The 17,383-nt window shown below is 42.7% G+C and overlaps 1 protein-coding gene across 2 annotated transcripts in view; it reads right to left on the reverse strand.

Annotated features, from left to right (window-relative positions):
• Positions 1 to 17,383, reverse strand: part of LOC124191403 (rho GTPase-activating protein 7-like) — a 37,212-nt gene that overhangs the window by 18,136 nt on the left and 1,693 nt on the right. Inside the window, exons 1-2 of one of the 2 annotated variants that reach the window (XM_046584597.1) lie at positions 11,594 to 11,901; positions 8,091 to 8,489 (exon numbers count right to left, since the gene is read on the reverse strand). In XM_046584597.1, coding sequence (XP_046440553.1) covers positions 8,091 to 8,183 — 93 coding nt within the window. In that variant the 5' untranslated portion in view covers positions 8,184 to 8,489; positions 11,594 to 11,901. Of the gene's footprint in view, positions 1 to 8,090; positions 8,490 to 11,593; positions 11,902 to 17,383 lie in introns of those variants that run through there. The other variant, XM_046584598.1, reaches the window with a different exon arrangement.

The raw sequence follows: 17,383 nt of genomic DNA on the forward strand, positions 1-17,383 counted from the left end.
CACACGCAAAAAGGTAAGGAAAAATGGCCGCTATCGAAATTTCGGCTGACGGACTGGAGGTCAGAGCCATTATCGTGACACCGTCGTGTACGACATCAACCCCCCCTCCCGGTTATCCATCACGTCCGATAATTATGCGCATGTTGCCACATTCGATTGACATTTTTGGCGCAAAAATTCGAATTTCAGATTTGGCCGGCCGTCATTTCTCTCGACATGCGTCTCTCAAGGATGGACTACATTTCGTGGGTACCTACGAACCAGCAGCACTCGAAACTCAAAAGAAGAAAAATGATGATGGCTCCCGATTTTCAATTCAAACCAACAGAGAAAAAAGAAAAAGTAGCGCGCCATACATATTGCGCATTTCGACTTTTTTTTTTTTTTTTTTACGTGATGACGTCCAAAGGCCACCACCACCTGGTCCCTGGGTATAATTTTTGTGAGTTTTGGTTTCGCTAGGAGAGCTGATATTGTAGTGCGGTTATCTCTGTTTTTCTATGGCCCCGCGTCTGTGTTATTTTTATATTGGGAAACGAAATGAAATCAAATGGGAGCGCCTTTTCTATTGAAACCTCCTGGTGGGCTATCGGATCACAACCCGCAGCTTTTTTTTTGAACATTTTCCGTTTTTATTATTCCATTCCCGAAATATAAGAAAAATACATTTTTTTTTCTGGGGGGTGGGTGTTGGGTTTTCACTTGTGGTGTGACGCCTACGGGGGGAGCGAAACAACAAGATGATCAATTTCAATCATTTTTTTCGTTTTCGTTTTCCTGTTTTATCCGTTTTCGAGATAACCCCTTGGAGTAGTCCCGCAACAACGACGTTGTAGCTGCTGCAGACAGTTGTGGAAATTGTTTTTATTTTATCTCCTTCGGGACTTTTTATTCAAATTTTTACTTTTTTTAATGCATTTCCATAGCGGTCCCATCCATCCATCGATTGTCTTTTGTTCTTTTGTCAAAACGGAGAAATGTGAATGCCTTTCGCTGTTTTTTCTTCTCTGGCGATAATAAATTGTCAAAGGCAAACTTGGGTTGCGTGTTGTTGCGGTGGTTCTTGGGTGTGTGTGTGTTTTTATCTCCCGTCCATGTATACACATTCGTCAATTTCCAGTTTTTTTTTCTCTTTTTCTTCTTATCAAAATAAAATAAAAAGGAATTTCGTCGCTGCGTGTTTCAGCAGTTTTTTGTTTTCATTAAAAAAAAAAAAGCTGGGCGACTTTTTGATAGTAGAATAATCAAGAGAAAAACGGAGAAAAAGCCAAAAGGAGATTCGCCGACGCAAAATGCAACCCGAGATTATACGGAGACACTCTCGGAGACACCAAAGTGCAACAAGAGAGCCTCCAGCAGCAGATGTTTCATTCCCAGCAGGCCAATGGCGCGGGGCCTCTTTCGAAAGAAATCAAACTTTATTCAACTTGTGATTCATCCCGGGATGAGTCATGCGGTCGTCTGATCATAATTATGATTACAGAAAGCAACGCGTGAACATTCTTGAATTTTTTTTTCTTTTTTTTCTTTTCAATTTTTGGACTTTTGGTCAGTTGCTGCTAGACAAGTTGATGGAAAAAAAGAGAGAGAGAGATCTGGTTGAGTTTCGCGTGGCTGCATTGGCGTTTGCTGCTGCTGATGATGACCTTGGATCAAAAGAGACACACACAAGAGTCGAGAGCGCGCGGCGCAGGGCACCCAACAGCAGCGGCGTGAGTCACGACGACCAGACGCCACAAGTGTCAACTTTCTACGTATTGCGTTGGGTCCTGTCCGACCCCCCCACCCCACCCCCCTCCACCTCTTTTTTTCGTTCGCAAGGGGGGGGGGGGGCTATTCATATCACGATGCTCTGGGGCTCTACATTTTTTTCTCAATCCCGCCGTCTGCGTCTTTTCCCATTTTTCATTCGAATCCGACCGACGAAATGTGGAAAAGCGAATCAAAGGAAGAAGGAGAGAATATCCAAAAAAAGGCGTGGGACGCCACAACCGTTTCCTTTTCATCCATTGCGATGCATCCGACAAGACACACGAGGACTGAAAGCAACCGCCATCATCAACTATCTTGTACACCTACCTTTTTGGCCAATGGCAGAAAAAGATTTTTTTTCTCTCTTTTCTTTTTCCAAATGACAATCGACAATTGTTCAGCCGAGGAGCCGAGAGAACAACTTTGCATCTCATTTGCGCATTTATTTACATGACAATAAATAACACAATGCGCTCCGCATCCGCAGCTTCGGCGTCGTCACACAAAATGCCCGACGTCATCGTGACGACAATGTCGAGAGACGCCGCTAGGTATTTAGTAACGTGAACGCTCATAGTCTCTCTCTTGTCTTGTCTTGTCCTCGGCAGAATGAGGACGTGAGACTTTTCCCTTTTTATTTTATTTTAAATTCCTTTCTCATTTTTCGGCTTTTAAATAGTCAATTTTCACGCCGCTAGATGGCGCCAAAGTCTTATTCGTTTGTCCACCGCTAGATGGCAGTAGCTCATTGATCTAATGGTCTTCCGTCTTTTTTAAATTTATTCCCGGAAGTTTCTTTTCCTTTCAAAAGAATGTGTCGCTTATGGGATGATGAGAATTTTGAAATTCGAATCAGAAAAAAAAACAAAAACAAAAGACAATCAAAAACTCATCAAAAGTCGCCGAGAGAGTCGTGCAGGTAACCACTGAGAGCAAACGTCCACGACACATTTCACGTGGAATGTGAGACGCTAGGCAGGGCCGTGAGCAGTTTCATCACGGACGTTTTTTCCTTGTCAGTCGGTCATCAAAGTCATTACCATTCTTGCCCCATATGGAGATCGGAAAAACGGAGCGTGACCCAACTGTGCAATTAAACAAACAAAAGGAGGAATACACCCGTCGGGGTTTGGGAAAAAAAAGATAAAAAAAGAAATTGTCTATTTGGTAAGTTGACCAAAACTGATGGGACCTGAATTTTCACGTCCGTCCGTCAGTCCTCGACTGAACTTTTTACCCGATCAACAACCTCCCGATTTTTTGTTGTTTTGTTTGGTTTTTCTCTCTCATGCTGCAATCAAGTCACGCTCCAATGGATTCCATTCTAATTAGCCGACGGCGTAAAGGCGCAATCTCCAATCGTCTTCTTCCACATGTCAACCACCACCAACAACAACAATCGAGACTCACTTCACTTCCCTTCAAAAACTCCACTAGTCCGGCTGGTTTGGAGAGAGAAAAAATAAATTCGTTCGTTCGTGTGGTTGAGGAGGACCGTCTCTCTCCAACCCAACCGCGCCCTTTTAGTTCTTCTTCTTCTTCTATTTTTATTTTTCACCTCAAAACGTCCAGCCGAGTTGTTCACATTTCAACGTGATTGACGGCCACGTATACACACACACACGTGAAAAATAAGAAAACCGCCGTCGTCTGTCCACCTTAACACACACACACGTCCATCCACCCATCTTATATAAGAAGGGAAAAAAAAAGGTTTATTATTATTATTATTATTATTCTGTTTTTTTTTCCCTGTTGTTGTTGGAACATTGAACGCCGTCCACTCCACCACCACCACCACTACGGTACATCCCTTCCGGCGTGACGAGACAAAGGGGCAAGGGAGCAGAAAGAAAAAGAAGAAAAACATAAATAAGAAGAAGAAGGATTCCGGAAGCCAGAGGCTTCTTTTTGCCCCCTTTGTCTGTCTGTCTGCCAGTGTGTGTGTGTATTGCAGTTGTTGTTGTTGTTGTAGCTTCTCCTTTCCTTTCTCTCGGCCAATGACTGTAATTTTCGGTTGGCCAGCACACGGCCCCAAACGAAAGAAAAAAAGGGATGGGCGCCAATTGGCGGCTGGCGTGCCCGAATCAAATCAACTATGAAGTCATTTAATATGTTAAACAACAACACCAAAAAAAAAAAAAAAAAGGAAAATAATGAAGATCATCATTCTAATGATCTCAATCTCGATATTATTTGCAAGAATAAACCACCACAAATTTGCAGCTACGCATTCGTGAATAAATTAACATTCCTATCTTTTTCTTTCTTTACCAATTCTTCCGCCCGGAGATAAAGAAAAAGAAAAAAAGAGAAAGTTACGAACAACCGGAATTTTTATTTTTAAATATGCCCCAAAGTAATTAGATGAATAATGGACTTGTGTGACATTCTACCGGGCTCGTCCCTTCTCGTTATCTCGTCTGCATTTGTACGGGGGTATCACCCCCCTACGTTAGAAGAGCTCCACCCTTTGACCGGAGGTGAACACGAACAATTACACGCGGCAGAAGCGCGCGGCAGACAAACGGGAAAATTTCGGTCGGATGACGAGGGGGAAAATAATGTTTTTCTTTTTTTCCAAACAGGGCGTACGTTACGTTACGTTACGTTTCCTCTCGGACGAGGCACCTGAACATTGTTGTTGCAGTCAAGACTGAACAATAAATAAATAAAGAAAAATATGGGAGAAACATTATCTCGGCTATTTGATCAAGGAGCGGTGGCGGCGTTTGGTTGTCGGAGCAGAAAGCCGTTTTACTATTTCTGTTGCAGGTTGAGAGGAGCGCGGTGGAAATAAATAAAAAGGGAAACAAAAAATAAAGAAACCGGTGGCTCATCTTCTTCTTCTCATAAATTCTCTCACCCGTTTACCTCCTCCGTGGCCCTCCTCCCATTCTTTTCACATTTCGTAATTAACAGGTGGAAATTTGGAACAAGAGAAAGAACAAAAAGAGAAAAAAATGGGGATAATGATGTAATACGGCAATCACTTGGCGGCTGCCGGTGATGAATCATCAATAAACCACCGCCGACACGCAAATGGAGATAATCGATGGTTGCCCCGCTGCCGATTGCGTCAAGTGCGTGTGGAACGTATCAAAAGACTAAAAAAGGGTAAAACACACAAAACAGAAAGGCGCAGAGAAAAGGAGACCCCAATGAGCGTCGATCCATCAAGTCGGAACCAATTGGATTCACGCACGAGCCGCAAATCACCAACCAAAATAAATAAAAAAATAAAAAAGTTTTTCAAGAAAATGAAAAAAAAATAGCCTTTTGTTTATTTGTTGTTGGCTGGCCTCTTTTTTCCCTCTTCCGTCAAAAAACAAAAGAAAAGCTGTTGGCTCCTTAAGGAGCTTTTGAACCGGTCGAAAGAAAGGAGCTATAAGGGAAAAAGTAGGTGTCACACATCATTGCCCCCTTAATGGAATGATCGTCACTCCAATGGCCAATTGTTTCCAAGTGGTGGCCCATTAGAGGAGAGCAGAGAGAAATAAAACACAAGGAAATTGAATTGAATTTTCCACCTTTCCAACTTTTTTCTCCTTTGGCGAAGAATCACAAATCAAAAACCGGTCTGTTGGCTTGTTATAATTGACTTCCAGAGCTTTATCTCTCCGCACTACTTGTAGCTCTAAATTATTCACATAAAGTCTCATTTGTAAATATGAAACAAGTCAACTCTCTCTCTCCCTCTCCATCTCTACCCAACAAACAGTTTCCCCGTAAAACGCATTTGGCAACGTTTAGAAATGCTCTCTCTCTCTCTTTATATATTTTTCATTTCAATTGAGGGCCACCGCCAAGCCAAAATAAATTTGAAAACAAGTGGAGGATGCGAAAGCCCAGAGGGGGGCTTGTGCGCAGGCCAAAATGTCGACACGGTCCAGCCGGCCAAAATAGGAAAAGAAAATAAGCATTATCATTTTTCTCAAGAAAAAATAAGATCAAGGCTGATGGTGGGTATAAAACTATCAACTAAACAGCTGATGTGTAGGACTGACCACCGACCAAGAGAGAGAGGCCCCCCCCCCATAACATCGGTCCACCTCACGTGATCATTTTATTTCGGTTCGTTCAACCGATGGGTAAGGAGACGCGCTCTGCCCGTCTGCCCGTGAAACACATTTCCCACCACCCAGGTAGGGCAGCGACAACCGACAATTCGGTTTTCGACCGAATAACTTTTTGACATTCACCTAACCCCCACGATGTTCCATTGAAAAACTTGCGGCCGTCACTCGGCCGTCAACGGAATTTCCCTAGAAAGAAACACCTGAAGCGATGCCAACACCACCACCACCACCACCACCGCCAGTCGAATCCGATTTTTCAATCTTCGGGTGATTCATCTTCTTTTGAGAAATAACATTCACTTTATTTTTATTTTTTCAAAAAAATTTTTAATGAGGATATCTGATGGCGATGGCGGTGGTCGCCGGAATCATTTCTTTCTCAAATTTGTTATACCACCGAAAGTGGAGGGGAAATTAAAAATTTTTTTGGACGTGTCATTGTCGTCATTGACCTTCTTCTTCTTCTTCTTCACCCATTTTTTCTCTCCTCCTTTTGCCTTTTGAAATTTCAACATTTTTTGGAAAGTCAACAACATTCCTGTTCACGTTGTGCATACACTCAACATCCTGTTACATTTGAATGGAAAATGGCCAGCGGCTAAAACTCTGCTTCTCGTTTGAACTTGGCAACAGTGGCACGCCTGTTGCCTTTTTGTTTTGGGGCAACAACAACAACAACAGCAACAACAAGACAAAAGTTGTTGCTGTTGTTGGTTTTGTGCCTATAATTATAATTCGACTGGGGCTCTCTCCGGTGGTGGCTAGTCGATCGTGTCTCGAATAAGATTCAACACATTTCCAACCACCAGAGAGGGTCTTTTAACCAGGTCGCCCCCGAACAAACCCAACAAGACTCTCCCGCTAACGAACTAAGCGACGACCGAGGCACAAAACGGAAAAAGAAAAAAAAAACGAGAAGAAACGCGATCGTTCAGAAATTCCCTTCACGCTCCTTGGCGCACGCACGCACTCGAGCACACGCACGTCCAATTCCCAATCGGAGAGAAAAAGAAAAAGAAAATAAAAAGATTGGGGGTCCTCAGTCGATTGATTTCGGCATCGCCGACACTTTCGTGTCTTACCAAATCAAAAAATAACTGATCAACAACTACATTGATCCGATCGTGAAATGTGCACCGGGTCTAGGTATACCGAAACGGGGCGGAGTTTTCACGGGTTGTGTAATCCCGCGTGTTCCGTCTCTTATCGGCCGTCAGAATCTTTTTCCTCAAAAAGAAAACGGGACGTCGACTGTTGATTCTTTTGCCATTGTGTTTTGTTTGTCAAACAAGGAAGAAGAAGAAGAAAGAAAAGGAAAAATCCTTGACCTCTCACACGGTGGAGAAAGACCCGGCGACACTGGCGAACGACCGAAAAAGACAAAAGAGAATGAAATTACAAATCGAAAAAGAAGACGACGACGAACAAGAAGAATAAAAAGCCTTGAGGGGGAATTAATGAGTTTGGATGGCATGGCCGCTCTTATTACATTCTTTCTTCCTTCTCGTATCACGTCTTCTCACGCCGGTGTTCGCTTCATTATTTCAATCACGTTCGGGTTGTTTTGCCTTTCTTCCCTTAATTTTTTATTGCTTCTCCATTCTATTCTATCGCCTTTTAATCGCCCAACTGACCGAAAATTTCGTGTGTATATATATATATAAACAACAAACAAATGGGGTCAGTCAGTCGAATCACGCCATTTTGTTTTTTTCCCGCTGTTACCGTTTCAAATGAGGGAGGGATTTTATTCCGTCCCCCCCACCCCACCCTTACATATTTTGGCAACACCGCATCAAACACGCCCACCGCACAAGTCGGATCGTCGTAAAAATGTTGCGTTTATCGCAGATAGTTGGTAGGGTACACAACATTTTTGGGAAAAAAATATTTGGGCGACTGCGCCTTACCCAAAATAAACAAACGTGAAGAAGACAACAACAAAAAAAACAAATGCGATAAGAATCGGCCGATTATCCTGTCGTACGGGATCCGATTGTCGTGCCACGGAATCTTCTTTTATTTTATAACCAACGGGAATGTGTGTGTGTGTGTGACGTCGACATATTTTTGTAGCAAAAGAAAATTCGTGGCCCCTTTATTTATCCTACCCCTACACGATTTTTGTTTAAATTTCCCAAAATGGGACCGCCCTTTTAAAAATGGGCATCCACCAAAAAACTTGTCGTTTTGATTTTTGACTCTTTCCCGCCCTTAAAAATTTGAAACAGAAATAATAAAATTAAAATAAAAACTCACGTGCGCTTTTTCCAGGTACAGTTCGAATTCCTTGTAGGGATCGGTCCACGTCGATGAAGCAGAAGAGGACGATGGATCGCTCACGGTCGCCATCTTCTATTTTTCTTCGTTAATTTTATTCGTTAGGAGAAAAAAAAAAGTGGTTTTTTGTATCTCCTCTTTTGTCGGTTCTCAATTTCCCTCTGACTGGACACAAAAATCCAAAGGCGGCGCAGTCGGCCCAGCAGAGATTCTTTTTTAACACGACGATGACGAAGAGAGAAGTTTACGTTGGTCCGATGTTGTGGTTGCTGTTATTCCCTTTGGCAGTTACTGCGGCATGGATCACCAGCTGGCCGTTTTTATCGTCTCCATCCAGCGGACCACCCGATTGATCCGTCCGCATTCTCTCTGCTCCTTCTAATAAAAACAAAAGGGAAAATTTCAATAAAGTTGCACGTCTATCAAAATAAAACACAGCCAGAAAAATGGCCAATCCATAAAAACGAAAAACAAAAAAAGAAGGAAAATTCCAAACCAGTAAAACAACAAAATCTCCATTTTTTATTGGAAAAGGATTGCAGGTGTTTAGGATTCTAAATTTATTCATCATTCATAAAACGGAGGAAATGGACAGCCATCAAAACAAAACCTCAACCACAACTATTTTTGTGTTTATTTTTTAATGGACTTTCTCTGTAAAAATCCTCTTTTGTCAAGAATCTCTTTGTGTGTGTACGTGTGGAATTGTTTTGTGATTCCCCACAAAAACTTTTTTTTTTTCAGCCAAAGGAAGGGCCTGAAAAAATCCCAACGGGATATGAGCTCATCTGTTGGGCTCGTTACGTTCACTTCTTCCTTCACGACCGACTGGTTTCCTAATTAAAGTTTTGTGCGCTTCCCCCCTTCTTCTTCTTCTTCTACTTTTTCGTTTTTATGAATGCCACCAGCCTAAACAACGAAGAAGCAAAGTCATTATTATCAAGAGCGCAGAAGAGACTCTTCCAATTCCTTATTGGGTCCTCTCCATACAAACTCAACAACACAAAAAGAAGAAGAAGAAGAGGAATCTCATTTTCCCATTCTTTTTCTTCGGGAATAAGAAGTTTTTGATGGAAGAAGCGTCGTTGACCGCTGCAAGGACGCTGGGGCCCAACTGGCCAGTCACCGACTACAACAACAAACAAACACAAGAGAAGAGGGGGGACTTGAATGGGTGGTGAAGTCACTCGGAAAAAGTTGAGAGAAAGTTGAGGTAAAATGAAATTGCAGTTAAACAAAAATGAGGGGGAGAGAGACACACAATGTTTCGGGCGCAACAACAACCGGATGTTGCGTTTGTCAATTGTTGTAAACAACAGGGGAAAAAAAAGGTGGGGGGGATTTAAAGTTTCCCTTGGCGAAGACCAACAGAAAAAAGGAGCGTGCGTGATGAACGACAGGAGCGTGACGTCACGCACCCTTTAAAATAATACTCGGCAAAAGGGCTACTGTTAAAAAACCAGCCTTTTTTTTTCTTCTTCTTTTCTCTTTTTTTAATTTCATTTGAATTTCATCAAAAAGTGGGGGAGAGAAAATAAAATAAAATAAAAATCTCCTCCCACCGAAAAAGAAAAAAGAAGATAAAATAATTTCCCCGTGGAAAATGTGTTGGATTGAATCGAGTTGGATAATCCATCAAACTACATCACTAAGGGGGCGATAGCATCGAATTGAGACGCCTGGCGGCTGTGGTACTACAGTACACGAACGCAATGATTTTCTATTCTTCTTCTTCTTCTTCTCAATTTTTCCATCAAAGAAAATGCTGGGCCCACACACCTCGCGATGTACACATGCGGGGCGCGCATGTCCGACCAAAGTAACATCGACCACAACAACAAAAACAACCACTTGTACGGACGTTACTTTCTTTCATCTCACCTAAAGGCTAAGAAATCTAACACTTGATAGACTCCCCTCCCTCCTAGTGCCCTCGAGTGCATAACACACGTACGCAGTCCATCAGGTGTTAATAACACACATCCTCTTCTTGTCTTCCACCGCCCTGGAAATGGTCAAACAAAATTGTGTCGTCCATTTCTGGCCGGTTTGGGTTTATTTCGTCATTTTTTTGTTTTGTTTTAATCCCTTCCTTTTTCTCACGACAAACACGACGGCAATCACCAGAATTAACCAGAATTGGTTTTGTTTTGTTATTTTTTGAAAAAAAGAAAAGAAAAATGTGTTGCCAAGGCGACCAGGAACTTCTTTTGTCTCTTTTTTTATTTCCCGCAAGAGACCGGAAAACCTCTCGGTGCCGCCGCTCGCACACACGTGAATGTATAAACATTAAAAAAAATAGACAGACAGGGGGGAGAGAGAGAGACAAGGGCGTATATTACGAACTGCCGAAATAAAAAATATTTTTTTTTAGGGGGGGAATACACACCTACAAGTCCATTTCCGTTTTGCCTTACTTCTTCTTTTTAACTGTACACACACCGTTATACTATCTTTTCTTTTCTATGCCTTTGGTCTACCGACTTTTTAATTTTAATTCACTTTTTTCTCTCTTATTTAGATGACGTAATTCGTTCCAGAAAAAGAAGAAAAAAATGGACGAGTCTATTGGTTTCGGGTGGTTGACGCCGCCATTGTGGTCCGTCATCACTTCATAAGAAGTGCCTTCATCTCCCCCCTCTCTTATAAGTTACACTATACACAACAAAAAGAAAAACTTTTTCCTTTTTGTTTCTTCCTTATCTTTTTAACATACAACAGAAATTTTTTTCTTCCCTTCTCATCTCTCACTTTTCATCCGACATTTCTGTTGACTCTTCTCGCTCATTTTCTCTTCAACCTATTTATGGCTAGTGTCAATGACGTCACACTCTGTACGCAAAAACACCTGTTGTAATCACTCCACCACACACACACATTGCCGAGACGGAGCAGTAAAAAAAAGCGGAGCGAATGGAATTTCAATCAGACACGAGCCCATCGAGAAAATAGAAAATTCAAAAAAAGTTGTTATTTGTTTAGAAAAGGGATAAAAACCCAGAGCAATAAGGTGGGCAGCTGTCTGTTGTTAATATTGCCCCGTGACTTATTCCCTTTGCGATAAAAGGCAGGACAATGCAACAATAGGAGAGAGAGAGACTAGACAACGGGTGCAAAGTTCACCTTATTTGAAAAAAGAGAAAAGAATGTTGTAGTATATATACAAGGACGTGAATACTGCGCTTCGGATATGTACATTTATCTATGGAGGCCAGTCAGATTAGCGGAACTGCTGGCCGAACGACAGTTGGCCGTTACGCTGAAATATCTGAATTAACTATTTCTCATGACGAGAAACCGTTTGAAATGGAACAGACTCGTCTGTCAGATGGTGGGCAGTCGATATAGCTACACACAAGTCAGTCCCCTCCGCACTGTATTAATGGATAAAATGTCGCAGCTGCTTTTTCTTTTAAACAACCGAAATTCTCATTTCGTGGGAGGGTGTTTTTGAAACCAAAAATCAAGATTGAATGACTCACGCAATCATCAAAGTCTCCAATTACATCATCGTTGACATTCGCCTCGTTGTTTTTTTCCCTCCAGTCGGATCACTAAAAAGCAATTCCCGCAGTCCTCCGCTTTTCTTGTTTGTCGGAAAGTGACGAGTCGAAAATAGAATTCCCGCACCTCCCCACACACATACACACACACACAAACACAAGCGAAACCAACTCGATCAACTTGTTGTTGATTAAAGCGAAGACACGGGTCGTAAACCGTTTCGGGATCGGTGCGAGTTACACGTCGACCAATTCGGCCCAGTGTCTGGAACACGACTGACTGGGCGAACAAACGTCGCCCGCGTTCAAAAAAAAAAGGAATAACAAAAAAAACCTATCCTCTGTGGGAGAGCAAGTCAGCCCCCTAAGCCACCACCAGTTGGTTCACTCCCAGTCTGCCCACCTTATCCGCCCCACTGGGGGGACGACACTAGCGCCGCCGCTAAACGGTCGATCGAGTCCAGTCTCAGCAATCAAAAAAACTCTGGGTCGTTCGTGATCAACCGTTTGTAAGTGGATCGAACAGTGGAAAATGACAGAATTATCTGGCCGATAACCGCACACACACATTTCGAGACTTTCAGCTGTGGCTCTCGTTTTTCTTTCTTTTCGTGTAGTTTGAAAATGTCTGGGGGCGACAAGTTGCCCAAAAGGGAAATGAACGAGAACCGCAAATAACGACGAAAAAGGGCCAGAAGCCAAACACACACAAAACAAACCGACCGGACAGACCTGACACAAAAATGACCATGAAAATTAAATCCACCAAATAATAATAAAAAATAAAAATAAAAAAGTATCGACACAAAAACCCATCAAACTTTTTGAAAGGATTTTTCCTCTTTGAAAAATGCCCAACAATTTCGTGACAATTTCAAAAATGTTTCTCTCCCTTTCTCATTTAAATGCGGCAATCGAATGGCTTGCGGCAGAGCAAGCGAAAGGGTTTGAACCTGTCAACAACGGAATGTCTACTAGCACGTAGTACATCCAAACACAAATCATTGTCGTCATTTGCTTGTTGTGAAAGGGAAAGCGGATTACATTGGCCAGCAGAGTGATAAATCATCTGTTTTCAAGTACAAATAGAAAACAAAAAAAAACAATCACCTTATAGGTGAAGAAGAATCCGCTGGCGAGAGAAAAACAAAAGAGTTTCACAAAGTGGCCCCGTATCCTTGTCGGTTGGTTGCCGAACCGTGACGTCACAAGATTCTCTGTGCAGCAGACGGCGGCGTCGCGAGTATTCAAGGCCGTCGAATAAAATACATCCCACTGGCTGGCGTCCCTCCCTTCGTTTCTATTTGATATCACACGGGATATCGTTTAATCGACTTGCATTTTTAAAAAAAAAGAAAAGAGAGCCACAAAAAAGGCATTATCGCCAACCTTTTTTATCTCTCACGTACGATTTTCTTTTCGATTCAGGAATTTATTGCAGAAAAACAAGGGGGATGGGAGGAACCAGCCGAGTGAACCAACGCACAAACTGCGCCATTGGAGCAGAAGAAGAAGCCGAAAGAAAAATAAATTTCAAACTTGGCCATGAAACCAAATTTTTCTCAGAATTGCGTACCTCACCCAGGAACGTATACGAAATTCAATCGAAAATTAGGGCATACAAATCCGAATTTTCCCAAGTCGACTGATGAGCCGTTTCCGTTTTTCTCCCAACCGAAATCGAGTGGTGAATTTTAAAAGGAATTTGGCAGACAAAAGTCCACGGGAAGTGGGCTAGAGAGGAGGGAGGGGGGGGGGACAGAGTGTCGGATTACGCATCGATTTGATTTTAAAGAAAATGTTCCGACTAGGAAACAGCTGATGCCAGACCCACGTCCGGTCTCCTTTTTATTGGGCAGCTGGGTTTTTTTGTGTGCCTGACTTGACCGCGCCCTACTACTCCACAACGACGTGATTTTTTTTCAAGAAAAAAAAAACAATAAAATAAAAAAAGTTTCGTGCAGCGGCCAAGAAATTTTTTGCTCAAGAGTTTTGCCTTTTCTTCCTTATTTGGCAGATATTTCAGCGCTTACATGACGTGGACATTATGGACGTTTCGGGTTGGTGGCCGATGCTGTGCAAATGCAGAGACCAAAAAGGGCAACCAACCACCAACGCAGCAGCTGATTTTTTTGTTGGATGAGTAATCGACAATTTCGTGAGTTTTTTTCTATGGACCAAAAAACCAAAATGGCGATATATTAGCCAGGAGGAGCTGCTGATTCATCGCAGCCGCGAAATGACGTCATTTCTTCCACGCAGCTGTCCCACAGTTTTGGTCACACGACGGCGATAGAAACTGGGCGATGATACGAAAGTTGTTGCATTGACGCTGCCAATGTTGTTGATTCCAACAGTCCCGAAACGGTTTTTTCGGCGTCTAAAATTACATTTCTATTACGACTTTTTCTTCCTTCTTTCCGCCTCATCCCCATTTCGGAAGCAACAACAACAACAACAAACGAAATGACGGCGTCACACACAGTTCATCACAGACGGGCGAAAAAATCAATTAAGACGTGCGCGCCTTCTCCACGCTCCCTTGAACCTTTGAACTGGGCCACAGCCGGGGCTGGAAAGAAGTTGATGGACGGCAACAACAGGCAACAACAGCAACAACCTCATTAGCAAAAGTCTGAGCTGTGCGGCGGCCCAATTGTAGGAACGCGTGTGCTGGTGGTGGTGTTGGTGTAAATGGGCAAAAGAAAGGGAACTATATTTACGGCAGGAGCAGTTGGGCTCGGCTAATGTTTTGATTATTTTTTTCTTTCTTTCTATTCTGGAAATTGGGGCTAACGGCATCGCTCCTCCGTGTTTTTCTTCTCTCATTTGGGTAGGAAAAAAGTTCGTTAACTTGTCGACGCCAATAAAATAGGATTTTCATTAACGTCACGACAGGCCACCACCACCTGCCGCCGCCGAAATCAAAACAAGACGGATCGGACCATAAATCGTTCGCCTTTGATTGGATTCACACGAGCCATCTAGCGAGAGAAACCGGGTCATTTACAATTAATAAGGAAAAAAGAATGCCAATCAATAAAAGAAATGACTTTTATAAGTTCTTAAACGAAAGACGAAACGAAAAAAGGTTTTCTTCCGACTGGAAGAGAAAGTATTTTAAGAAAAATAAAAAGACCTTGACGTGTTTTCCCGATTAATACTCCGACGTCCGGCACAACACACACAATCGGTTCTTATTCCTCTCGGCTCTTTTTTTCCCTATCGATTAAAACAGCCAATAGCCGCCGGAGTCTCTTTCCTCCTTGTGTACATACAAAACCCAAAACGAACAACTGCCGATAACTAAAAAAGGTTTTTATAGACAAGATAAATTGAAAGAAGGAACGAACGAAAAAACCTTTTGATACGAAAACTCGAAATAGAAAGGACCTTCTCCATTTAGATGTTTAATGCATTCAAAATGATACACACACAGCCTGAAACCTCTCCTGTTTCTCTTTATTCAGCCGAGAAAGGATCGTCAATTGTGTCTGTACAAGGACGTTGAATGGAATTGGAACGACAAATATCAAGTGACGTGTGTACTACTACCCCGGTCGGCCCTTTTCAGAAATCAAAACACGTGCAAACGAACGGGGAGGCCAATTCAAAATAAAACCCTTGTACTATCGGAAAAAATTGAACCGCCGAGTGAGAAGCTGTGCTCTCGTGTGCTCCCATTTTCGGGTGTTTATTATGTAGGGGCCATAGGAGGAGGAATGCGGCGCTGTATTTCCAATCCATCACTTTTTTTCTTCTTGTTCTCGGCTCCCATTTTCGAACAAAAAGAAAGAAATCTGATCTCCGCCCCGTATTATTATAATACTTTTTCTCTCTCTCAGTCGGAAAAGAAAGAATCCCAATGTTTGAAAATGACCTGTTTGACCTGGTAGAAGCAGCAGCAGCCGTGAGAAGAAAGACACGACCCATCTGTGTACGGTCGGTTGAGAGAATCAGAGGTTAAGCAGAGAAGAAGAATCTTTTTGTATCATTTATCATAAAAAAAGTGTTTCCCATCTCTATAGAGACATAAGAAGAAGCAGAGGCTGGTAGTAGTAGTAGTAGTTGGGGTGTATCAACATCGTCCCCGAAACGTCGGGAATGTTTTTATCGCAAAGCCAATAGACATGTCAAACTACACGAAGGGACTAGTGGACTACCACTGGTATACTACCGTACTACTAAAACGTTTTTTCTCCAAAAGGGTTGAGACATGGGCAACAACCACACACACAAGAGTGTGTGTGTGATCTTATCAAAACGGTACACACACCGACTGATAAACAAGACTCTTCTTCTTCTTCTTCGAAACTCTTTTTTTTTTCTACCAAGAAAAAGTTACAGTTCAAGCAGATGATCATTTCTACCCCTCAAACATTTCTTTGACTTGTCGGAGGGAAAAAAAAAAGAACACACGAAAAGAAAAAAATATCATCAGAAAGAATCTCCATAGCGAGAAAACTGTTGGATGTCTAGAAACTCTGCGGGGTATCTTTTCCCTGAACCGTTTCTTCTTCTTCTAGTTGTTCCTCAAACTTTAGCATAGGGGTGAAATGGTGTTTGGCTTAAGAGTTCTTTCTTTCTTTCCTTCCCCCCATCTATGTGGAGATCCATCCATCCGGGCCCGGATCAGACCAAATAGAACCTCATCTCATTTTTCCTCTTTTTTTCTTCTTAAGAAAAAAAAATAAACTAAAAAGGTTGTTTCCTCCTCTTCTTAGTGTTTTCTCATTTCCCCCCCCCCCCTTGAAAAAGTTGAATAGCAATCATCGAGTCAGCCGAGGTAGAACGAAGAGGGAGAGACAAATGATGTCGAGGTGCCTTGTCTCCGGAATGATATGCTACCAGCAGTTTTCTACTGGGAAACTGGTGATTGCATCTCGATCTTATTGGGTCTCTCTCGCCAGAGAAGGGCAATGATTCATGGACAGACTGGGAGAACAAGACACACCGGGCAAACTGTAAAGTCATCAATGGATATTGTGTTATATAGTCTGTATAGCTCCCAGTCGAGAAAAGAGAGAAAAATAGGCATGGCGAAACGTACAAGAGCAGCAGGTCTGTTTGTGTGTGGGGTGCATAAGAACCCCATCCGACACCTCGCAGCCTCCGAACCCCCCCCCCCCCCCCCCTAGCCAGCAGTTCTCTTGTTTCTATTTCCTCCCTCGTTTTTCAACCCAAACTGCATTCGCCCTTTTTCGGGGGGTAGTAATTTTTGTTCCCTTGGTTCCAAAATGTCGTCTAAGGCCTAGCTCCTTCACCTCAAACCTAACCAACCAAATACAACAACAAGAATTCCCTGGACCGAAAAAAAGGAGCTTTTCTTTTACTGCACAGTGACAGGGCGGCGGCATAGCACACACACACACAAGAAAAAAGGGAGAGAAAAAAGGCCAACCATCCACGTGCATACCATACGGGACCCGTGTCTGACGCGGACATTATGTCAGAGGGTGGTGTGGTACAGTAGTTTATAAGAGGAGGGAGAGACCAAAAGGAACGAGATGAAAGAGGTTAACGGGCGGCGGATAACGGAGGGGGTCGTGAAACTTTTCATCGTCTTTTCTACCTTTGGTTCCGGACTGTTGTGAGGGGGGTCGCCTTTTCTCTTTTTAGATGGGGGGTAGTCTTTTGGGTGGTAGAGAATTTCTCATTTTATTATCGCAGCGGTTCAATCGGAAACAATTCGACAGAGTCAACAAGAAAAGGGGAAAACTCTAAATTGAGTGAAAATGGTTGCCTTTTTAAATCGAACCATCACGAGCC

Source organism: Daphnia pulex, chromosome 3 (genome assembly GCF_021134715.1).
Source record: "Daphnia pulex isolate KAP4 chromosome 3, ASM2113471v1".
NCBI classification, from domain to species: Eukaryota; Metazoa; Arthropoda; class Branchiopoda; order Diplostraca; family Daphniidae; genus Daphnia; species Daphnia pulex.